At 40.9% G+C, this 25,736-nt stretch overlaps 3 protein-coding genes across 4 annotated transcripts in view; 1 reads left to right on the top strand and 2 right to left on the bottom strand.

Annotated features, from left to right (window-relative positions):
* Positions 1–8,023, bottom strand: part of LOC145441744 (disintegrin and metalloproteinase domain-containing protein 10-like) — a 110,917-nt gene extending 102,894 nt beyond the window's left edge. For both annotated transcript variants that reach the window (XM_080319682.1, XM_080319681.1), the window contains exon 1: positions 8,020–8,023. The gene's annotated coding sequence lies outside the window, so the exon portion shown is untranslated. The remainder of the gene's footprint in view (positions 1–8,019) is intronic.
* On the top strand, positions 214–5,992 carry LOC145441745 (uncharacterized). The gene is made up of 5 exons (XM_080319683.1): positions 214–691; positions 1,237–1,403; positions 2,110–2,229; positions 3,692–3,848; positions 5,262–5,992. Exons 1-5 carry the CDS (start codon positions 625–627, stop codon positions 5,690–5,692), a joined length of 942 nt encoding a protein of 313 aa, XP_080175809.1. The 5' UTR covers positions 214–624; the 3' UTR covers positions 5,693–5,992.
* A 4,002-nt stretch (positions 8,024–12,025) lies between the features above and the next one.
* On the bottom strand, positions 12,026–24,547 carry LOC145441748 (uncharacterized). The gene is made up of 7 exons (XM_080319688.1): positions 24,181–24,547; positions 22,406–22,608; positions 21,808–21,979; positions 19,075–19,319; positions 17,036–17,197; positions 13,607–13,766; positions 12,026–13,544 (listed from the first exon to the last, which is right to left on the bottom strand). The coding sequence occupies exons 1-7, from the start codon at positions 24,236–24,238 to the stop codon at positions 13,465–13,467; spliced, it is 1,080 nt and encodes a 359-aa protein (XP_080175814.1). The 5' UTR covers positions 24,239–24,547; the 3' UTR covers positions 12,026–13,464.
* Between the last annotated feature and the right edge of the window lie 1,189 nt (positions 24,548–25,736).

The following is a 25,736-nucleotide window of genomic DNA, read 5'->3' on the forward strand; positions in this document are numbered from 1 at the left end:
CTCGCAAGGTTAAAACATGACTTCGACCGAAAAAGATAGTCGGCTTTGTATGTAACAAGTTTATTCCACATGCTCACGTCGGATAATACATTTATGTGGTTGGAAGTTCTACAAAAAGTCGGCAGGGGCCTTTTATCCGTTGAATGTGACTTGGCGCGCTTTCCGGCATATTGTAACTAATTCAATTTCAATCGCATTAAGCCTCGTAATTGGTTCTAGTGCCAGTTGGATACGAGCGGAAAATGAAAAGTTTTGGGGCATGTTTGTCGTCTTGAGGCTCGAATGATTGAGTTTCGAACAGCTGTCCTAGCACTATATGCTCGTACCAGCATCAATCGACATTCGCTTTCAACTACAATCGAATTTACTGAACCATAAAGTTGAAATTCGTTAACCTGATCCAAGTATAGCGTCTCAGAAACCAATTCATTCGTCTCCTTTCTCTCTTGAGGGGTATGCTGTAATTGTTAATCACGTATTGAGCATGCATAATCTCGAAACCGGTCATTTTTTCTCTCATCAAAGACTCCATACATATATAGCAGACTCAATGCAGGACATGGTAATGATTCTACGAATGACATTCTATTGCTGCCTTACGAAAGGGATTGAAATAATTTTGGAATGGAGGAAGAAAAGAAGTGGGATTACGATTCATATTCGGTTGTTGAATTTAAAACGCACCGAAAAGGTAATGAGTTCCCATATTATCAATAAAATCTTTAAATGATTCTTGTAAGAGCGAAGGTATTATACAGGGTGTACCAATTACGGTGCGCGTGCTTAGGTTTGGATTACAACATTTATATGAAATGCACGAACCGTTATATATTTTATGCATGCTTATTTCAATATGCAGTATTCTGGCGAAGTTACAAAATCAATGTGTCATTCTTATTAGTGTTTGCCTGCCTATGATAATAATTGAGGGTATTTCTAGTAGTTGTATAACGCATTTTTAAACCTGGCGCGGTTCAGAGCTATACAAAATGGCTGACGTTCTCATACGCAGTCCTAAATATGGCGATGAATCGGCGTTGTTGTTGTTGTGTTGTTGTATTCATGGTGTTTCGATTACTATAGTCATTGGTAATGGTCATTTACACAAGGCCGATATTCCTTATTCTGATTCCTGATCTGTCGACCAGTGGCACGGTGCTGATTTCCAGTGCGGAATTGGAATTATTAAATTTAATAACGTGACTTGTCCTAACAAGTTATCGGACCTGTGTTTAGATCATCTGACGGCGAAACAACCCGTCGTGCTACCAGACAGTCCTCGGGGAGGGAGTGAAGGAAACAGTGCAAACTCGCAAAGCTATCGTCGTTCAGAAATTCAGAATTTAGGAGATGGTCATCGACGGATCGGTGCAAACAGACGAAAACCAGTAAGGTTCTTAAAGGTACGATATTACTCTGTATATAGGTTCTTTCAGTTGTGTGTATCGATATCCGCGCTTCAGAGTATAATATACAATGATAGCCAACTAAGTGATAAAATTCGTATTGGTGGGATGCAATCACCGGGGTGTCGAACTCATGGTCCGACAGGTAATCTTAAGCGCCATGGCCCGCGGCAGCGTTGCTCTAAAATTACAAGATCAACAACTGCCGCGAAATATCCAGCCGCAAAACCGAAAAATCGCGTGCTTTGTGGCACAGAGTCGCATCATGCGATCACATCGCAGAATTGATCGTTTCGACCAATCCACACCCAACACAATAGACCACCATTTTGAAAGAGGCTCCCTCTGTAAAAACAACATCTTTGGTCAGCCCACTCTTTCTCACGAATGCTGCAGCACTATATGAGATATTGTTTGGGACAACGTGCGGCCTCGTAATTTCTGTGCAATCCCGCATTTATCATTCAGTGTGCCTGCCTTATTTCAACTTCTTCCTGTATCCCAATCGTGTGGTAGTATTTTGAATCTCTTCATACTCAAATTGCATTCAATTGCAGTCATATTATTGGGAATCCATCGGCACCACACCCCACCACAGCTTTCTATATTATAAAAGCGGCGCCTCCTTGCATTAGCGATGCAAATCTGACCTCAACCCAAAAATTTACCACAGTCCTTAACAAGAGCATTTCCTCACTTGTAGATGGCAAAGAAAATGCAGAACTTGGATGAAGATGAACTTCAAGATATCAGACTGAAGATAAATGAGAGAGAGCGGAAGAGAATGCACGACTTGAACAACGCATTGGATGGCTTACGGCAGGTAAAACATATTTGTTTCTGCTGTACGTCCAGCGATACCGCGTTGCACCATAAAGCGATCGCCACCAGAAAATACATATATAGTAGGGATGGTGTGCACGTGAGGTTTACATTCGAGTTCTGCGTGTGAACCTTACAAATTTAGAGGTTCACGTTCACAAACGAACCTTGGTAGGTTTCAGAGATGAGCATGGATTAGGATTAGGTTTTGAAAAAACAGGATTTGTGAAATTTTGTCGGATTTGGATTGGATTTGGATTAGACATTTTTTTCAGAACGGATTAGGATTTGGATTGGATTTACCTATTTTCTGGGAGATTGAAACGTCATGTGGCGAATGGCGACAAACTTTATTCAGATCAGTTATTAATGTACTTATGGTTACTAAGTTATCTTGAATCGAGTGAATCGTTGGTTGTGAAAGAAAATTTTCGAATCCCTCTATTGCATAAATTAGTATTTTTTCTGAATTTCCAGTTGGAATCGGATTAGGATTGGACATGGACTTGAATATGAAAAAGTTATGGATTAGGATTTGGATTTGAAGGTTCGGATTTGGATTGGATTAGGACATAGAAATTTCAAATCCGCTCATCTCTGGTAGGTTCTGCACTGTGAACCTTTTTTCGTATATTACAATTTTCACTTCATTATAACATATTTGGATGAATTTTATTGCATTTCAACTGCGGGTCACTATAAAAAAAATCATCACTAAACGAACATGCACCTTGATAATCTCAGAAATTGTACTTGCTTTGTTACAAAAGTTTGCTGGAATATTTAGTGACTCTCTGGTGTGAGCTTATGACCCGCAATCACACAGCATCAAGAGCGAAATACACTACATGTAGAAATCAGCGAATGATGCTTATTGAACTAATCAATGAAGTTGATATCGTCGTCTGACGCAAATATCTAGCAGGCGTACGGGGTCAATCTTGATTTTATATGTTCAGTGTATCATAAAAACCAAATCCGTTAGATTGGGGTGTTGGCTACTGCTGTATAGCTTGTCAATGGGGTAATATCGGTAACAAGTATAGAAACCCGTTTTACACTCTGCTCAATACCGACGTAGCAATACTCATACGCCGAATACATTGTCCGGTCTGGCCTATAGACCGTTAAGGGACCGTTAAAGCGAAAGCTTATATTCCCTTGCAAGTCCTCGTTGAAATTGTTGGCAAAGCGACGGAAGATATACTGATTTATGTGATTAAACTGAATATTATATCATTTGATTGCCGCAGTTGATACATTTGGCGACGTTTAAAACGTCAATATGTACTTCAGCATTGTAGCTGTATGTGGCCCGAGTCGTCGCTAGGTATCGTGTATATTAATATAGGCTATCAAAAAGGCTCGCGTTCACACGAACCTGAACCTTTCAGAGGTTCACAACATCCCTAATATCCGCAATGGAATAAAAGGCTACTTCATTAACGCGTTCCTCATTTCAGGTCATGCCGTATGGACACGGACCGGCCGTTAGAAAGCTATCAAAAATTGCTACAATGGCGTTGGCGAAGACTTACATACTAACGTTAAGAAGCTCGCTGGAAGAAATGGAGAGGATTGTGGTGGATTTGTATAAGCAAATACCGAATATTGCATTACGTGAGTACTTTTGCTTTTACATTTACATTTCTCCTCCTTCCCGGGAAATAGTTCATGTTCCGACCCGCATAACAGGGTGGCGAATCCAGCTAAACATCTTCCCTGGGAATTATCAAAGTCAGTAACGCGTCCCTATCTTGAATTCCTATCCTAAACTGCGTGATAGTGGGTATAACTACATTGGCATAGCCAGGAGGGGGCGAAATGGACAATGGCCCTCAAAATGTTTGGTAAATTTTCGCAAATCATTAAAAAATAGGGTACTTTGGGGAAGATGAATTCAACCTAAAAATTTTCTTCGCGCATGGCGCGATTTAACGTAACTACATTTTCTAGTCTTATTATGGAAACCCCTCCCGAATCAATTGTTTTTTTAAAAATACGTATAATTTCCATAATTTTGTTGAACCGTATTGGCAATTATGAAAGAACTACATCTCCCTAGCATCGCGCGAAATAGTTGGGATGCTTTAGTCTAGGGGTGCGCAGAATGCGAGTAGGGGACTATTATAGGTAAAGGCCCTTTCCCTCGAAATGCGACACCACGAAATGCGCTCCCAGAATGATTGACGGCGATAAAATCGACACATGATTGCCGAATCCTTAGATATTGATTTCCAGGTGCTTAAATGACTGGCGCCGAATATAGTCATGTCCTTGCAATCATACCTCCGCAGTAGGAATGCGACTCGCACATTAAAAAATGTTGCCTCGTAAAAGTGTGCGAATTTGAAATCGCACTAGCCTGACCAGTGAGTTTTTTTTTGTTTGGTCTGGTGGATGTGAGCTATTCCAATCTCTTTAGAGTAGTGGTATATTTTTACCAGAGGTCACTAAATATAGCAACATGCTGTAAGAAAGCAATTAATGACCCAGCCAAAGTCAACCCGCTAGAACCTCATGAATAGTCTTATGTGCGTGTGTGGCGTGTGTCCGTGGCATGGACATTGCCCAAGATTTATAATTAGGTGCCATAAACTTTCGAAGACACCACTTGATCAACGATCATCTGCAATGGATATTATTGATAAAATTCATTCATTTACCTGAAATAATTTTCGCGCCTCGCGCGACTGCACATTATATTTTCAATGGTTTTTCATATCATTGAGGCTTGTTCGTGAGTCGATCGTCTAATACCGGATTTAGTTCGTTACCGAAGTGTGTGTGTGTGTGTGTGGGCGCGCGTCTATAAATCGTGTGGGACGGGGTAATTCCCCTCAATTCATAGAAAATTTGCTCCCACCTTCAATTTCTTTTTCTGGTTACGCCCTTGTCGAGGTGGATTTCTATCTCTTTGTGCCACGCCTGCTTTTCTAGTAAAATCAACCATTCTCACTTATTCTCATTGTAGGAGAGTTATGAGTTATGATCTATCATATTTTACAAATCGCCCATCTATGCACGTCACAGGTCAGGAACTTGCGTCACGATACATCATCAACAGAGGAAATCCTTTGCTGTCGCGAGCCACTTCGTTACGCTCAGTGCTGCAAAGCCAAGACTCCCTGATACCAAGCTCAAACCAAGAAACATCTTCACAATACCAATATACATCGGCCTCCAATGAAATACCAAACAAAACTCCTACAGACTGCGTCCCGACATTGAGCCACGCTCACCTGAATACTTTCTATCCTTCAAGGATAATGCATCCTATTTCGGACCATGGCGTCATGAGCAAAGCAGTCCACGCGGAAATAACGCAGGTAACAGAACTGGAAACAAGGTCTCATCGAATTGTGACGTCACACAAACGGAGGCCTGCTCTTGTCAGTACGCAAGCCGACGCGGAAGCTAAGAAAATGAAAGTCGATTTCTCTGATGTCGACAGTCTTCGCTAATCTCGATGTGTTTTCTCATTGCTTTGATAAAGTATATACTAGTAGAGTAGCTCAGATATTTTCTGGGCATATCGCGACCACCGCAATGCTACTACATCGATGTGAGATACATTATGTGGTAGTCATTACTCATTATATTCTAAAGCCGCCTGTCCAATGGCGTATCGCCAGAATTGCGCGACCATGTGCTAGCTGTTTGTGAAAGTCATGATATATTGAATGTATTGTTTTTACTTCCCGGTGGTTAATAGTCTTGACACGCATATATTATGAAGGAAATCCGATGCACAGATCCAGCAAGGTATGCAACATACAGACGATCAAGTTCCAGAACGAGTGCTATAATATTTGCACTAGACTTCACTGCGGATCAGAGTCAGATTCGAGTCAACATTTTTCGTATGACTTGACTTGACTCGAGTCATTTTGTAAAAATGACTTGACATGACTTGACTCGGCGTTTCAGAAATATGGATTAACTCGTGGCAACTTTACTAGTCAATTTTAAGTAATCGGTGTCTACTAAATAGCTGTATCTTGTATTGTTCGGATTGTTCGCGATACGCCGTTGTGACCAGTGTTGCCACTCTAGGTTCCTGGAAAAACACAATATTGTGTCGTGAAAAAAACACTAGATTGGCGAAAAAACACTAGATTAGTAAATTGCTGTCAAAATTTGCCGTTGCCAAGTAATCATGATGACCATAAGGTGCAAATCCATAGATAAGAAGTGTTCCGCACATGAATTCGATACATATGTATGATATACTGCATGATTATTCAACGGTAATTAATGAAACGAATTCAACAAAGAAAAAAAATCAAATATTGTTGTCGCTTTCGAATTGTACCGCATCGTAAAAATTTTCTTCTGATTGTACACCATTGATCAAACATAAGTATATATTGTGTGGCATCTTGCTCACTACCGTACATCTTCAACCAAACAATGGGGAGGTGTCCATGCGCAGCATATTTCATTTCCATGCATTCAGCGGAATGTGGCAATGCCAAGAGATTCGTCAATAGCTTCCCCAGTAAAAGGAATTTTGATTCACCGAATCCATTGTGCACATATTTCAATTTTTGCCAAAATTCTGTTAGACGGCAGAGCTGGATGCCCTGACTGGTGACCAAATGCCCAAAGTCCATGAGTGGACGGCCCAGAACAACCTTTGCATAAACGCCTCGAAATCGCAATTGCTGACAGTAAATTAAAAAAATAACCTAACCGTTAATATCGCTGGTCAGCCCGTTTCCAACACAGATAATGCCAAATATCTCGGAGTTTTACTGGACTCGAACATGTCCTGGAAGAGTCATATTCAGTCCCTAGAAACTAAGTTACCACCGAAGTGCGGCCTGTTCTACAGCCTTGGGCGCTTCATGCCAGCATGGGTTCTTCTGATACTCTTTAAATCCTTAATCCAATCGAAGTTACATTATGGCATCCTCTGTTGGGGGGCTGCCAGCAAAACTGCACTCAAGCCACTGCAGAAACTACAGCATAAAGTACTCCGAATCATAGCTAGGGCTCCAAAGGGGCCTGGCTGCCCATCCAATAAGTCGCTGCTGAAGAGATTCGGCGTCCTAAACATAGAAGATATGCGGAAACTAGAAATCGCCAAGTTTATGTATCAGTTTCACTGCGGTCGCTGCCCCGAATATTTCAATGACTTCTTTACCTCTGAATCAAAAGCGCACAAGTACAACACACGCGCGTCCACGTCGTCCAAATATCATATGATCGACCGAAAAGATCATCGCTCCATCAATTATGCCGGACCTGATGTGTGGAACAGTATCCCGCCGGCCATCCGACAGTCGACGAGCATGTCCACATTCAAGTCGAAATACAAGCAATTACTACTAAATAAATACAGTCCATCCTCAAGATTACCGGACCACGACTGACCTATCGATCTCGCTTCCCATGACATGCCGCCCTATTTCTTGTCGCATTATTTTTCCATCCTATCTTCTTTACTTTCATTTAGTGTGCATGCCTCCTCTTTACATCGCCTAGGCCAGTGGTTCCCAACCTTTTTCATCTCGTGCCTCCCTTGGCCGAAATTTGAGCCAAAATTCCCCCCTTAGGAGAAATCTGCCCGATGATTAAAAAAGGTCATTTTTTACCGCGCAATCACCTGTTGACCGAAGAATAAGACCGGGCGAGGTACGGAGTGTCTGTTTCTAGCAGGGCTGTAACAATACTTTGTAGACCTCCAAAAACAATGGTCTTGGTCCCAATCAAACAAATTTTGGAAGGCTTGACTCAACAGACCCCATACTTCCATTTGTGTTTTCGGCTTATCATGCACCAATCGTTAATACAACTGCTGTGAAAAATCAGTATGCATAAATTTGCTGGTCTCGCCATTTTTTTCTCAAGTGTGCGTATGCTTTTGGCCAATAATATTGGTATTTTCATATATAGCAGGATTGACCACACTCGAGTCGGACTCGACTCAGCATTTTCTGATGACTCGACTTGACTCGAGTCATTTTATCAAAATAGGGAAACGACTCGACTCGACTAGAGACAATCTGTGTATTGACTCGACTTGAAGTCATTGTACATGACTCGAACCAAGCCATATGACTCGTGACTATAAGACGGCATAGACCGACATTTCATTGTAATTTCGAAGCGCAGTAAAGTGGTCTTCCTATTGGAATTTCGTCTATTGGTCCTGGTACTTGAGAATGCGACAATAAACTGCTCAAAGTGAGGAAAATTAGTATGTTTTAAATCAAAATCATTCAATATCACCAAACAGAATTATAAAAAGTGAATTTAACAAGACTTTAACTGAAAACTGAGCAGTCAACACAAGGAATTGGACTCGGACTCGAGTCACAATACCATAACTCGGACTCGACCCTATGCTCGGTGACTTGGACCGTCGGACTTGACTCAATGGTGAATTGAAAATGACTCGACTTGACTCGAGTCAAAACTATGAAAGTGAAATTGACTTGTGACTCAGAGCCTCGTGACTTGGTTACAGCCCTGATATATACCCTGATATATCACATACACGTGATCAGATTTCCTGCTTGAGCTCATTGAAATTTAAAACACTCATCCGGTTTCGGCAACATTGCACCAAGTTTAACATGCATTTTTTCGATCGAGTAGCTGTTCACTAAAAATAAAGCAAGGCTAGCGATCTCTTTGACTTGAATCGATGACGTTGGAATATTTTGTCACATTATGAAAATGTTGACATGAAAATATAAGATAAATACTTTCGTTAGAGGCCTTGTTGTGATAGATTCGGCACGACATTTGCTCGCTTAGAATATATTTGATTGAGAGGCCGTCGCTGGCCTACAAAATTGTCTTGCGAACTGCAGCACATCTGAACTAGTTCAAAAAAAAGGGCGAACTTGTATGGGAGAAAGAGATTTCAAAGAGCATTTGAACATACTTTCAGCAAAAAAAAAACAGCTATAAGGAGCATACGCTCTGATATAACTGGTTGCCAACATGACAGTTCGGACATGAACATTTTGGGAAATCCGTTACAATTCTAAAGTGGAATTCCTCCCTAAAAGTTGCAAAATTCCCCCCAAGGGGGGAATTCCTCCCCGGTTAGGAACCACTGGCCTAGGCCAAGGTGGGTGTCAGATTCCATAGACTACTCCTTGTCGCTTCGACATCTTCCTGTCTTTTCATTGTATCGCATTTTTTGTGGTGTATTGAACTGATAAAATTGCTAATAAACCAATGATGATGATGATGATGGCATTGACTGATACCTGCAGATCATTTTGCGAATTTGCCAAAGCAGCCCATTCTTCCGAAATCATTAATTTCATCAAATAATAGTATATCACAGAGGGAAATTTTACAGCTAGAGGAAAGATTGATTTTATTGTTCTTTGTGTTAACGGATTCAATACACTCAAGTACGAAAGTATGCTGTCGTCGGCAAATGAATACAAACACAGCCAGAGACACCAAATCGCCTTTTAGCGATAAATTTAGCGCAAAATTTAGTAGTCTAATGTTAGAATATTCCTTGTTCGCACAATTGCAGGAAAACACTAGATTAGCAAAACTGTGCGAAAAAAATCACTAGAACACTAGGACGACCGAAAAAACGCTAGATCTAGTGTTAAAACACTAGGAGTGGCACCACTGGTTTTGACCTGTGAGACCAACCAGCAGTCATTCAATGATTGTGCGTGTTACTGAGCAACGAGCATCCGTTATTTGTTATATCACAAATAACCGCAACAATTGACCGCAAACGAAGTTATCAGGGCTTACAGCTTGCTCTGTTCTACATACCGCTCGCAGCGCATAGTACTAAACTAACTGTTCACTGCTGATGCTCACGATGAGAGTGTATACGTTTATATTACTCGATAACAGTTGGAGCTGTATCTCATTGATGTCTGGGTAGACTTGTGGCGATACATGTAGGCCTATTCAGTTACTCAAGTAAATTAGCAGGGGTAGGACACTGTAGGTATGCATGAGCGATACAACTCCTTTTTGCATGTAGATTAAACTTTATATTCGTTCCTCAACCCTAGTTCAAACAGCTAGCAAGATGCAATGTCTCTGAATAATGCCTCGTACTTTGAAACTTATACTTGACTTGACTGATGACTTGACTCGAGTCTAAGTGTACAATGACTCGAAGGTAGTGCCTTGTTGCCAACACTGGTGTATCCTGAAAAAAGGTCCCCACTGCCAAAGTGCGCCTTTCAATGCGATTTTGTGCGACCCACGACAGCCTTTCAACTAGGGTTGTATTTTGAACAAAAATCAATTTAAAACAGTCTGGCGAGATAGCGTAGTGGTACGTCCCACAACTGCAACACCAATGGGTTGCAAGTGCGAGTCCGACCGAGGTCGACTGCAGAATTCCTACCGCAGTTGGAGGTTCATTTAGACACCTCCTCGCCACTTAATCCGCGCAAAGTGGGCCGTGCTACAAGTCGGTAAATGCCGAATCATAATAAAGAATACCGGCCGGTGTAAAATGACCAATGCAGTCCAAACACGATGAATACCAAATAATAATTCAAAACAAACATGCTTAAAACACGGCCCTTGTCTAAAGCATGTTTCTATCTTTTGTTTTTTAGTAAACATCTGTCCGGTCGGGGAAAACATGCCGAATTGTCTGCAATGTTGCCACAACCGAAAGTGACCACTATTTTTCTATATAAGAATACGTCGGTGTCAAAAGATAGAGGGGAACTAGAATATCAGCCAAAGGGGTACTCGAGATGAAATAGATTGGGAATCAGTAAGAAAGGGAGAAGTTGGTTTTCGCCATTGTTGATGAGAATGCACATATGATTAAATATTACACGTGAAGTATAAAATATCCGAAATTCAGCGTGTCCATGCTAAAGATGTTTGATTTGGGACGATGATTCAGATTAGTAGGGTGTTGAATGCGGAACAGAATCTGTTAGAGTTAGAGTCTTGCTACCTTTTGTGTTATCTGCTTGGAGTGCTTTCCTGGTCGGAAAATCGGAAAAAAAATTTTTGGCAGCAGCCGCAGGGCGCAGCTTCTTCAGGAAGCCACCGTATTGGAACTGCAGCAAAAAGAAAACTCCAACTATCCCCATTGCACGCCAGTTGACCAAATAAATTTCCGTTGCGCCGCTGCTCGTCTCTGCTGTTTAACCCATAGCGAGATTTCTGCACGTTTTCCTCACGTTCACTAGCTCGACCCGGTTTCTCGACGCGACCTTCATATTTTACTCCCATCATTTCTTTAGGAAGTGGGTGGAAAACATTTCTGATATGTCACTCATAAGTGATGCAACAGCACGGAATCTCTTGCAACTTGAAATACATACAAATAAGAAGCGGAGACTCGCAGCCGTGCCGCCATAGCAATTAATTTTTTAAATTTAATTTAATTAATAATATTTTCATCATTTCAAAACACCACAAAACTGCGATACAATGAAAAGATAGGAAGGTGTCGAAACGACTTTGAGCAGTCTTTGAAATCAGATAACCTCTTTGAGCTAGCTAGGCCGCCCTAGGCGAAGTAGGTAAGAGGTCATATGCACATTGAATGAACTCGGTGTACCTTTCATGCGGGTATTGAATATGGATTGATCATTCGTTGCACTATCATGTTATATATTTAGCGACGAACACTGTCTTCCTTAGACAGGTGAAATAGACCTAATTCTCTCGGCATAGGCCTACTCTTCGGATTCATTTGATAAAGAGTCTGTCACCAACCGCCATATATAAACATGGAATGCGGCGACCCAACTGCTACCTCGACAGAAGGTACTCCGCGCAGTTCTATTTGATTTACCTTGTGAGATTCAACGGACAATATATGGAATGCGTATGCGAAACAACCATTTTATTGGAAATAGATAGGAAACACAGATAACAGGAAATATAAACATGGTTGAAACATGAGTAGCGACTTGACTGCTTCTCCACTTTTTTACAAAACGATATATTTGACACACTATAGTCACAGCTCATTTGTGCCTTGTATTCGGCTCGTTCCAACTAAACTTTTGCCAAAAATCATAGAAGCTAGAACGAGATATGCGATACAATCACTAAATCGTCGCTTTCCGCCGAATCAAAAAGTATTGTTACCAAAATTTAAAAAAGAGCAGTAGGTAGCTTAAAGCTTGTTTCCTAAAATAAACATTGAGATCTCATAAAAACTATAAACGTGCTCATCCATAAATAACGATTTGTCTGATCGTGTTCCTGGACTGATGAGGATTCGGTGAAAATCGCCATAATGCGCACATAGGGCTGATTCTGTGTTGACCTAAAGTTTTACTCATGATTGTGCGCCTAAATAAGCTCACAAAATGCATTCCTTCAGATTTTTCACATAGAATTAGCTCTACTATAAATGGACATCTGGGATTTTATGATGTAAATAGATAAACCGTCATGTAATATTGTGGGAGTTCATCAGCTATTGTGGACACTGCTATGCAAAGGCTGATCTATGAGCTATCTGTATTGATTAGCAATATGGATCACATCAGTGGCTACCATGGATGTTACAAATAATTAATAAATGATTCGCCCTGTGATTTCGTGACAATCCATCAGCATTCTTGACAATTGTGGACGTGGCCTTTAACATTATTTTAAAATATTCAGGTACACAGAAAACTGTAGTAAATTTCTCGGGCTGTCGCGGTTCTAATAAACTGTGTCATTCCGGCAGTTTTGAATATTAAAACGTCCGTGACCATACAATTGTGGCATATCTCCGTTGTCGAACGTATTAGCATTCTCTACCATATGCTCTATCTAACCGGGTATCTAAACCCGGGGTCTGCAGTACGTTTTCTGGTGGTCCGTGAGTGCTTTAGTGATTGGAAGAAACGAATAACGAAAATACATCACTTTCACCTGGATTTGTTTCAATGTATCTGTTTCCAGGTAAGATAAAGGCGCCTTCATTTGTTCAGACGTGCGCTATCTATTGTAATTTTCAGCCGTATACCCGAGTGAAGCTGTTTATTGAGTTTTAGTCAGCTATAGTCAGTGGGGTCCAAAGTCACCCGCGCTAAGGTGATGACTATTTTGTTTAGTGACTGAAGTCGGGTTGATTCTTGAAAATGTGGGGATCTACCCGTTATTACCGTTTTAATAGGGGTCCTTGGCTAGCAACAAGTTGGAGGCCACTGCTTCTAGTTTTTGGACTATTTATAGACAATATAGGTAAGGCATGTACACAAATGCCGCAAAACAAGATGAACATAGGCATTCTTTCCATATACACAGTGGATGTTGATTATATGTAAAATATGACAGTGCATCCGATATTCTGGCAGTGTTCACATTTACGCGCCAAATTTACCGCAGCCGGTGGAACTGAAAACATGAAGTACAAGTGTTATTTTGAACTCTCAGTGTTGTTTCAGCATATGTTTTACCATTTGAAGGCCGAAACGGCGCAGTATAACTGCTGCAACTAAATAGGAAACTACCATCGGGATGCTTGGAACAAAAGCTTTTCTTGCGCCATACATTATCAAAACAAATGCCCTGTGTTCTTGCTGCGACATCTTGCGCCCGTCTTTCTAAATCGATGCCCTGAAAATTTTGAAACGTTAATAACTATTAGCGCCATTGGCGAGGTGTGCATTTCATTTGTATTACTTGGTAAGTCGTTTAGAAAATAGGCATTACATTTAATCATGACATCATAAATCACATTGACAGATGACATACCGCCTCCCATACAATAATGCGAATTTGTCTACTATCTGGAATATTTGGGGAATAAGAAGCGTATCTCCAACATCGCGTTGGTAAGCCCTGAATAATAGGGATGTGTGAACCTCTGAAAGGTTCAGGTTCGTGTGAACGCGAACCTTTTTGAAAGGTTCTGTGTGAACGCGAACGTGAACCTCATGACGTCACGTGATGTCATACTGCTAATTCCAGCCCTACATTTCAGTGAAGTGATAGCCTATATTAATGTACACAATACCTATAGCGACGACTCGGGCCACATAATGCCACAATGCTGAAGTACATATTGACGCTTTAAACGTCGCCAAATGTATCAACTGGGTAAATCAAATGATAAAATAATCCCATAAAGTCAATATCTTCCGTCGCGTTGCCAACAATTTCGACGAGAACTTGCAAGGGAATATTAGCTTACGCCTTAACGGTTTAGGTCAGATCGGACAATGCATTCGGCGTCTGAGTATTGCTACGTTGATATTGAGCAGAGTGTAAAACGGGTTTATATACTTGGTATCGATATTAACCTATTAACAAGTTATACAGTAGTAGCCAAAGCCCCAACCGCACGGATTTGGTTTCTATGATACAATAAACATTGGAAATCAAGATTGACCCCGCAGGCCTGCTAGATTTTCTACATCAGACAACGATATCAATTTCATTGATTGGTTGAATAGGCATCATTCGCTGACTACCTGCATGCAGTGTATTTCGCTCTTGCTGTTGTGGGATTGCGGGTCAAGCTCTAAGCAGAGAGTGACTAAATATTCACAAACGGAAAGCTGGATATTTGTACCAAACTTTTGTAACAAAGCAAGTAAAATTTTTGAGATTGGTGCAAGGTGCATGCTCGATTGGTATTGATTTTTACGCTGTCGTCGGCATGCATATAGTGGCCCGCAGTTGAAAAGCAACAAATTTCAACCAAAGATGTTATAATGAAGTGAAAATTGTAATATATGAAAAAGGTTCACAGTGCAGAACCTACCAAGGTTCGTTTGTGAACGCGAACCTCTAAATTTCTGAGGTTCACACACAGAATGCGAACGTGAACCTCACGTTCACACCATCTCTAGTAAATACGTCCAAACGTAAGAGTTTCTTACTAAGAATTACCCGAGAACAAAGTTTGGGCTTAAAGACTAGTCAAGTAATCATTCATCTAAACAGCTGTTCGATTGCCAATCACCTGTATTTACTATTTTGACAAAGGTAATCAGTAACGAAGCACTTATAATTTTTCGAAGTACTCGTATAGGCATTGGATATTCTTGGTCATGACTACTCCCACTTCTAATTCACGGTTTTGAAGCAAAAATATACTTACTGCGAACACTTCGCATTTTCTGATGGGTTTCCTTCACTTTGACGAGTGCAATTGTCGTAATAACCTAGCGAAATGGCCCCTGTTCCATATAAACTGAATGTATATTTCGAAAAGTTCCCCCATTTGCATTTTCAATGGTCACTTTGTGTTGGCCGCTATGTTGCATCGTTCATTATGAAAGTTGTACAGACCTATCCGACTGACTGCCCGAAGTATACAATGCCTCAAAATAATTCTATACTTATTAAAGTTATAACTTCATGAGTACTTTCGAGACCTCTCAAACCTTAGTTCTAGGTAAAGTAGTTTTGACATATCCTATCTACATGTAATTGAGTAGAAATTTACGGTCTTAATTTTACTTCCACTTGAGTAGTATCAATCCTGAATACTTTGACCACCTCTGGTTTTAACTACATAGTGTTCGCAGACGCAATCATTTTCGAATCCGATTTTGCTGAGCATATGGCAAGTGTCATTAGTCACTACTGCAATAGCTTAATTGGGGCTGAATGGAAAATTCCAAATTAAACGATACAGAACGGGAATAGGCAGACGAAAAAATGTGAATATGATCAATTGTATTATTAGTAGTGTCGTTAAAACTAAAAGTAAACATGGTTATGGATCCTACTCAAACACCGTCATATAATGATTTGAGACATAAGGGTTCTACCATATACATCCCGATATTAGCCGCACTATAGATAAAGCCTAAACGGTTGACTATGACTCCCGCCAATATCCAGATGCCTCATATCAGTCACTATTGACCCACTGTGGTTAGCTAACGGAAATATAGTTCATGTTCTCATATACTGCCATATTCGGCGTTTCGTCTGCATACTACGACACACCGGTGTGCTCCTGGTACCGAAATCAATACCCTGTGCCTACATTATACATATTCATACATAGGCCTATACAACTTTACATATATCTCAAAGTAACAGTGTCATAAACCGATACAGCTAAATACGTTACCTCCGGATCTATCGATCTACCATGCGCTAACACTAGCCATCGGCCATCATAAAACAATATAAATTTTAAATGCCAATCTATGACGAATTGATTTGCGTCTTGTGGTTCAACTCTCTTTATGCATTCGGTATGTAACGCAATGAACGATGTGAAGTTGAGATGTCGAGAACTTTGAAGAAAGCTAATGCCATTGTATTGCAGAGTGTTGTTGTTTTTGCTTGACATATGACTCTACTTTGGTTGTGACTAATAAGATGACCCGTACCCGTCACTGCTAAGTGCTTGGCGTAAGCCCAGCACGTGTATACTGTAGTGTTGTGTGGTAGAGTGGAATCACCAATGTGACATCACACAGAGGTGGTCAAAGTAGTCACTGTCGCTACTCAAGTAGAAGTGGAAGTAACGTCGGAATTTCTACTCAAGTAGAAGTAGAAGTGGTGGTTCACAAGTAAGTAAGTAAGTAGGTATTCTACGCTTATTTTTGCCTACAAAACTAAAAACTGTCAAGTAGAAGTAGAAGTAGTCTAAAATCATAACTACTTAAAAAGTAGTGTGAGTAGGCAAAATCTACTTCAAGTACTTCAAAAAGTAGAAGTACTTCGTTACTGACCACCTCTGATCACATAACGTCATAGATTCGTAATTATAGAAATCCGTTAGATAAAAAATGTATTCACACGATTCAAAACTTTTCAAGGTGTTCGCACTATGCCGCCCCCACCATATACAACTCAGCACACTCACCGGTGGCAACCCCACCGATACAAATGCGATTACAGAGATATTGCGGTATTACCTTATCCAGTGGAGGGTTGTCTCGCATCACTCCAGCAAAATCTTCGTTTGGCGCTTCTGATAGCAAAATATCTGGAGCCATGTCCTCCTCATTTGCGAGTGTTTCCCCGCCGTACTTAGCCCAATACTCGACCAACTCCTCGAGCGTGTAAATGCAGCGTTTCTGAATAATTAATGGCGGTAATACTGTGAAATCAGAAACAACGTCCGTGTATATGACAAATGGCGAATAAAAATATCCAGGCAGCAAAGTTTGGTGTTCAAATCGTCGTTAAGAGATTTGAATCTTACGGGTCAAGTCTTTATACTTCGTGCGCAATCACGTGACTTTTGTGTGGTTTTGACGAGCGCACTGCCTCTGCTTTTTTCTCAATTCGCGCCAGATCCAACTCATTAACTTCATTCTGATATTTGATAGTTATTTCGTACTACATCCTTTCTTGGTTTACAATTTGGATTTCATTGACCGTGGTGCAAAAAACCGACAGGGCATAAGAGTCAAATCCTTTTGTTAAATAATCACCAGTAACCATTAAAATTCAATGTTGTTGTTGTAATTTCAACAAAAAGATTTGATGCTTGTCGCCCATTGGCTTTTTGCGCCACGAGAATATAACGTTTCACATCGTAACGAAAATAGCCCAAAATGAAATGAAACGATTAAAAGTGCAGAATTTAATGTTAGCACTCGAAAATCATAAATGACTCACAAATAGTTACACGCTAATGTAAATTGGCTTGTAAAATTGATCATTTGCTACCATCGTTAACTTTTTCTCTTTTATTTTCCTTTTTTAAATATCATTTTATACAGCCAGACTGTGTAGAGTTGACCGGGGTGATCAGACTAGTTGACCTTCACGGCCGTATCGATTATTCCTATCTGATACCGAATACTGCGCATGCATATTTTCTGTACTACCATCATTGCCGTCTGTTTTTCATGTATTTTGTTTGGATGAAAAATAAAGACTCTCTCTCTCTCTCTCTCTCTCTCTCACTGTCGATTAGAATCGTAATCAAATATCCCCATGTCGATTCGCACCGAATCACTATTTTTTCAATATTTTTTGTAACAGAAATAAATCCCCCTAGTAGGCACTGTAGTTCCAAAATGAAGCTGTTCGCAATGAGCGCGTATAGTGCGCACAAGTGAGAACATACGTTTGCATAGGTCGTCTATTCAAGTGTTATTTGATGTTTGACCGTCTGATCTGTTCGCGGAGAGCTGCCAATCAACATCACTTTGCCCACAAGAAAAAAAAGGCATGAGTAACGTCAATCTGTTTATTCGATTCAATATGCGTGATTCGGAATGTGTGGAATTAGAATTGATCCACAGAGACCCCGGGTTCGCTGATGTAGCAGCCTTTCGGTTGCTTGATTCGCAATAACTGTATGCACGGGTGGATTGTAAACAGGATGCGGCAGAAATAATCTCTATTCTAGGATACTGAAAGGGGTGAATCGAGAGTGAATCAATCATGATAGCAGTAAGCGTCACCGACACACCGTGCGTGTGTACAGTGTAAATACATGGATGCAAAACAGACGTATTTATCAGATTTTCACCATGGCGAAGTGTTCAAATTAGAAAATCGGTACTGGTACCAAAATTTGCTTCCCTACTATTCCAACATGGGGAAATCGATCCAGATACACCTATTCTTGTGATATATTACTGGAGGTAGGGGTCCCGTTTAAGTGTACACCATTGTTGCGCCTTCTTGAAGTGGTACATGAAAACAGAATCCACTTCACCCCTGAGATATGTCTCCATAAGAATTGATGTATTCGACTCCTTTCCACTATATGCAGTAGGCGCGAAAGCGGTATTTTGTGCTAGAATGGCGGTGTGTCTGATTTGAACCCTACGTTATCGAGAAATCGTTTAAATACACGACTGTCGTTTACAGTGTAGACGAGAGGCGATTGGTGAGTACATTAGTATGTGGAAATGTGTCTGACATTTGATAAATATCGTTTAATATACACCGCATGCGAGATATCTTTTGCGGATGAAATTATAACCTAACTCACCATCTGCGTACGGTGGCAGAGTTCTACTTGGGAACTGATAGGAACACACGGGTCTTGCGATCCGAACTTTCCTTTATCGCATGATATTGTCGGTTTTCGCTCCGTGTAGCCGGGGAAGCACGCTATCCGACAAGTTTTGGAATACCCACGCGGCGAATTCTCCGTCGTGCATTTCGTCCGAGACACGTCGATACGGCGATCGCGAAGTAATTCTGAATCGTTGCAGAAATCCAGCCTATTAACAGCTGTAAAATGAATGTAGCCAGTGACAAGAGTGGGGCGAATACAAATATTTCTAAATTCGCGCCCAAAATGACATTTACAACGTCCCTGGGGAACACGACTTCGCATTATCCTTGGCCACTCATATTGGTCTGATAGAGATGGCGTGCGTTTATCATATCGGATAAATGTTTTCGCTAATTCATAACATTAGCAGATTTAATATTGCCATCCAGAGACCAATAGTTTGGTGCTATGAGCGGCGAAGGACGCGAATTGGAAGCTCTGTACCCGTGATTTTACTACTAATATAGAATTTTAATGATAAATGAAGATACTGTTCAAACTCGACTTGATTTATTTATATACTAACGAGCTTCTCGGGATGAAAATTATCGAGAAAACAGATTTTTCGTTGTCGCGAGAGGCCGATCAAACTTTCACTTTTTTGGATATGGCGAACAGCACCATATTGTGTTGTAATCGACATGAAACATAATCAACAACAACACTTTCATTTGTGTGCCTTGAAGTCGACTTTTGTCGAAATACGCCAGCCTGGTTTGTGCCAACAGAAGGAGTTCGTGTAACATCTAAAAGTAGTACATTGAGCGTAAGCGATCTCTTCACCCCGAATATTCGAAATTTTATGCCGAAGACGTCATATTTGGTGATACGATCGTTGATATACAATGTTCTTTCCAATTCTCTACTATAGCTGCTGACGATTACCCCTGATGAGTGGCAGCCGAAAATATTCGGGTTTAGTTCAATATGAACATACTATTCAAGTATACTAAGTATCTTAAGTCGGCACGATCATCACTCGATCAATAGTTTATATGCCACTGTGTGTATTTTTTGGTATAGATTGCGCCCTAACAGTGCATTAATCGGAAGCAGTGATAGAGTAAACTATTAATTTTGGTCGTCATACATTTTCGTATCTTACCGACAGCAGATGATATAATAGTTCGATACCTACCCTATTGTTTACCTTTTTTGTTTACATCCGTACTGTGCAGCCTTTTTGATAATCAGGCCAGATATAAATAACGTGTGAAATGGCGACCCGCATATAGTGGCTTTACAGGTAATTGCAGACAGAACGCGCATCTGCATATAGAATGAGCATTCACGATACTGGACAGTGCGAAAGCTGTGGCGTATACCAGAAACAGTTGAGCATTACGTCGTTCTCTGCACCAAATATGAAGGCCCTCGGCAGTATCTACGTGACCAAATAAGATACGCCGTCCCTTTCCGGTTGCAATCATTACTGGTCAATCCCTCACCATGGTTACTGTGATCGAATATGTCCTTCTCACTGGTCGAGACATATAACAGTATTAAACGATTTAGAATATTATAAGCATAGATCTGGTGTAAAAGACCATTACAAGTCGACCACCAATAAATTCATACAACAACAACAACATATTGCCTTTGCCATAGTTACAAAACAATGACGATAAGATGTGGTAACGGTGACGACGCGACACATAACAATTATTAGTAACACCTGGAGGTATATAGCGCGGGTTGTAAAAATGTTTTCAGGTTATTATATCAATTCTGTCTTTGTCTCCTCGATTGGCCGAGTTCAGTTTAGTTCAAACGTACCCGACTACAAGCACAATTTAAACCAATTTCGTGGTCCGCACACTATTGAAAATGGGCTGTTGCTCACCGGCCGCACATTTTATCTCTGCGGGCCGCACGTTGCACACCTATGGTTATATATATTCATGAAATATATATCGTCAGCCGTTATTCGATCAAGCCTGAGCAGGACGGTATATTTCGGTGGTAATCCCAACTTAAAGATTGCGTATTCCATGTTTGTCACTGATTTTTGATCGATCGACGGCGACAGATGCGTAGCACCGAACGCTCGCAGCTCACCCGCACAATGCCGTGTTGATACCCGTCCGCATTTACATGATGGGTTATTTGTCTTGATAATCCCCATTCACGAGCGTCTCTAAATGATAACGCTGTCGCACGAAATCTCAAATTAAGCTCGGACAGATGGCGACACCGGGAAGATGTGCGCGGAAAATGTTGCTTCTTAAAACAACAAATGCAATTCGAATAATTGAGACCGCTTGACACCGTCACTCGGTGTGCTGACATGACGCGCATTAGTCATTCTACAAGTATACGTCACGAAAAATCCGAGCAAACGAAAATCGCCTGCCTCCTTAAACTACATATCTTAATGCAGATTGTAGAATGAACACCGAACATATTGTCTGCAGACAGAAATCTTAGATCAGCGGGGAGACCAAAAGTTGGGTTACATCAATTTGGCATACTTGGCTACGCCACATGCTGTGGTTTAAAGGTGACTCGAAACTTGAATACTGTGAAAATCTCATCAAATATTCATCTCAGATATAGCATGCATTAGGAATGGATATTCGCATCCACTTCTCGAGACCCACCAAGTGTATATTGCTCTTGTTGACGAGATGACACATAAAACTTGTTACACAATAATGCACTCACATTTGTATGTGGCATTGAAGACGAGGGAGTTCGCTTGTCCTAACGAAGCATAGCGCACAACGACCATGCTCGATTTTGAAAGAAAGGAAGGCTCCATTCTGGCTGACTGCATATCGTCGGAGGCCGACCGATTGAAATAGTTTGACGGTAATTCTTCGTTTGCGTCAAATATCTGAATAACGTTTTGAATGTTGTTACTTACTGCTGCGGTTCCATCTGGGAATTCACGGATAATTGAAACAAGTAAAGATTTATGTCATTTGCTCCCCCGAGCCTGTTACCTAATCGACGCAAAGCTCTCAGGCATTTGAAGTGTTTGCTTGATCTTGTAAAATATGTGCGTATTCATATAGTGGTGTCTTGCAATCTGGTACGATAAATTGTATATTTGCGGCTTTACAGCACAGCCGAAAATACGATCGAAATTTAATTTAGTGCTTTCTTGCTCGTGTGAGGAACCTCGTGACATTTTTACTCTACACTCGGGAGTCAAACTTGTTAGAATATTCACTTAGGTACAGTACCAAAGGCCAATTTACCGCGCTCTATATCGATCCTGGCGGAGTACACGTAATTTAAATTTAAAAAATATATATACCAAAACGTTGGCGAGTTTCTTCGCTTCCCCGTCAATCGCAGACACGTCAGCACGGAAGTCCACAAATTCAATTAGTATGGAGTTACCCTCTCGGACGCGTATTATCCAATCACACACCGTCATGTCCGGGTAAAGGTTTGGATAGGACGGACTTGTAAACCAGCCAGATTCCCCTGTGAGTATCGCGGGACCACATTGACCTCCTAAACAGGAAACGCGGAAATATGAACAATTAAACATATATTTGTGAACTCTTCGGAAGCCCAGGCTTACTAACTCGATGGTAACTATATAGACGTCACCAGCGAGTACTCTGTCGTGGGATGTTTATGATTTTTATAGTCAGAATGTAAATTGTCCGGACTGAGGCTAGATTAATTGACTTTTCCAACGTTGAGCGACATAGTCTAAGGGTATAGTTATGGGCCATGGGTTTGAACCCGAGGTCGCGGGGTTTTCACGTGAGCACTCCAACACAGCTCACTCAGATTCCATCGATTATTATTGTTACAGATAACCCCAATTTAAATTTTAAAGTGTTGAGAAACATCCCATTGATTCCTCCCGCGCTCGGCAACACTTGCTAAATTATGTACTAGCCGTAACACATGCGTCATTTTTCCATGCGGAGGCGTGTTGTGTATACGTGAACCTAAGAATAATTTTGATTAAATTTTCAGATTGCCAAGATTTTTCGTATCGCTTCGCGAAAATTATTTATGCGTAACCTATATGTTTCAGCAGACATCATAATTTATGAAGAATCGATAGGCCATCGCCTATCACATACATGTGGTATAACTTCCGATACAACTTCACCGGAATGCTAAAAGTGTTTGGTGTAGCCCGTACAATATGATGAGAGTGCGACAAAAACTGGCAACTTTCTTGGGTAAAAGGTTGAGAATCACCGTGTTATACTCAAAAGAGTTTCAAAAGCTAATCTACAGCTAACAAGCGTTGCTAAAGCTGAAATGCGCTGATATAATTCTAAACATGTTATATATTTCAATCAGCGTAGGAGTGGATGAACAATAGACCATAATATGGGGTATATGTATGACTCGGTTTTTCGCTGGATGGGCAAATCAGATGTTGAATATTAAGCTAGAATCGGTTCGAATCGCCATAATATGAACATTTTTACTGACATAAATTTACAGCGGGACTCTAGTCGATCGAAACGAAATTCGAAGCGATTTTCACTGTAAGAAGCAGATAAATATCCTATACTGTCAAAATCATAAAATGTTCTTGGATTCCAAATGAATTAACACCGTCACAGTCACTTTTTCCGGCGGTGGAAATAGTCATTTTGAAAGTGTACAGGAAGCTGGAGTTCAAAGTTATTCATTCGCGCGATTGCAAAGCCAAGAAGTCTTTCCTGAGTTGTGTTCTAGAATTCGGAGAAATTGCTGATGGACTTTGATGATTTTGCATTGCAATACGACGCTATACGTCATCCTTTCTAACTACTACAGTATCATGCGGTTATCAGCTGAGGTAATGTTGATCATTTATGGACGTGCTTGTATCTGGTATGTTCGCGGTTATGACACGAATACATACTTTATTATCAATATAGAAGTGGTGGAAGATTCTAACCATCCGCGGATGTTATGGTCGAGAGGTGATTAGCTGAGCCACCTTATGATTTATGATGCTAATCAATCGTGTTATAATAATGTCCACGGCGCATCTAAGTCAATTAACTTATGCGGTGATTTATTGAACGCGGAACTGATGGTAGCCTGCCGCGTAGAATCAAAACGTACCTTGCGAGGAGACAACAGCCATACTCAACAAGCAAATATTCGCGAGGCTCTTCCACATATTGATTGTCGACGTTTCTAATCTCAGATGTGAACTTCTTCTTCGCTGCTTCTGCGCCAAATATGAAATGAGACTGTCGCCGAAATCCCCCCTTTTAAATACAACCTCACAATGTAAATCCCTCGCAATTTCTACGAAACGATCACACCAACGACATTGCTTATCGGATTAGCGTAATCAGTATCAAAACACACATAAAGCGTGTGCGTTTGTTATCTTAGCACAACATTTACGCGACTGATGAATCTCTTGTTATATCATTTGACGTTGGGATCCGCCTCCATTTGGAAATCAGACAGGGAATCCCCATCATGTGATATGATACTCAGATGGCAGATAGCCTACGAGGTACAGAGAGTAAAAGAATCCCCTGATCTTACATTATTCAGATATATGTTCCGAAATTGGGCAGGGGAATGTTGTAATATCATGCAACAGCAAGTTCACATAACATCTTCTTGTGTCAACAGCTAGATGCGACGTATGACCGAGCACCGAGACAGATGTAACATGATACCTCCGTATAGCGCAGTGTCTTGCCCTATTACAAGAGAGTATCAATGCCTGTTGACGTGGGACGTCCGATCACCGTCAGCGAAGAATTATCCTCTTCAGACTGATAAGAATACAGAGAATTCCACGAATGCAAATACTGATTCACACTAGCTGATATGACAATGTTGGCTATTCGTAAAAGAATATAATGAAGCCCACCTTTTTCACCGGATGTTTTGCGTCAATGAACTGTATACAGTGGAGTACTGACGAGTTTCTTTGTTTGAATTCAGCGGGATCTACTACCACCTACCGAGTAAAAATAAGGATAATGTCCTCACCGCGTCTCGCTGCTCTCGTAACGAGTTCCAATAAGATAGGGTTACAATATTTTGGAATCGGGAAAAGAAGGAGACTTTTTCAAAATTTCCAGATTTAGAATTGTGGATTCAAATTTGGAAAAAATGGTAAATTTTTCCCGACTTTGTGGTTAGTTGACTAAGAAAAAAAGGTCGTCACTTTCGTTGGAATCGCGAATTTCCTATTTAGCGTCATTTATGCCCATTTCTTAGCTCTAAAAGCTGTAAAGCAGCGGTTCTCAACCTTTTTTGACACGCGCCCCCCTTGGCGATGGCCAAAAAAATCGCGCCCCCTGACCCCCCTTCCATTTATCGTCATGTCAAAAAGTGCACATCATCTAATACAGAGGTGGGCAACCTTCCTGTTAATCATAGCCGCATTTGGATTACTTATGTAGCCTAAGGCCGCATTCCAGGGCATAGCCGCAATGAACGATCTGGACGCGAAATACCGATGGTAAACTGTCCATATCCATTCTCGCTGAACTTCGGACTATTCTACTTTTCACTACGGCCTATTGTACGCACCGAAATCGGGAGTGGCAATGTTATGAATAATTGCTGGGAGTGCATATTGTCGCGCGGAGCGCTAAAATTTTTCAGAGCCGTGAATGAATTGTTATTTCTTGAGGATTCCCATTCCT

This window comes from Botryllus schlosseri, chromosome 6, assembly GCF_051294905.1.
Source record: "Botryllus schlosseri isolate E-star chromosome 6, Bs_hap1, whole genome shotgun sequence".
NCBI classification, from domain to species: Eukaryota; Metazoa; Chordata; class Ascidiacea; order Stolidobranchia; family Styelidae; genus Botryllus; species Botryllus schlosseri.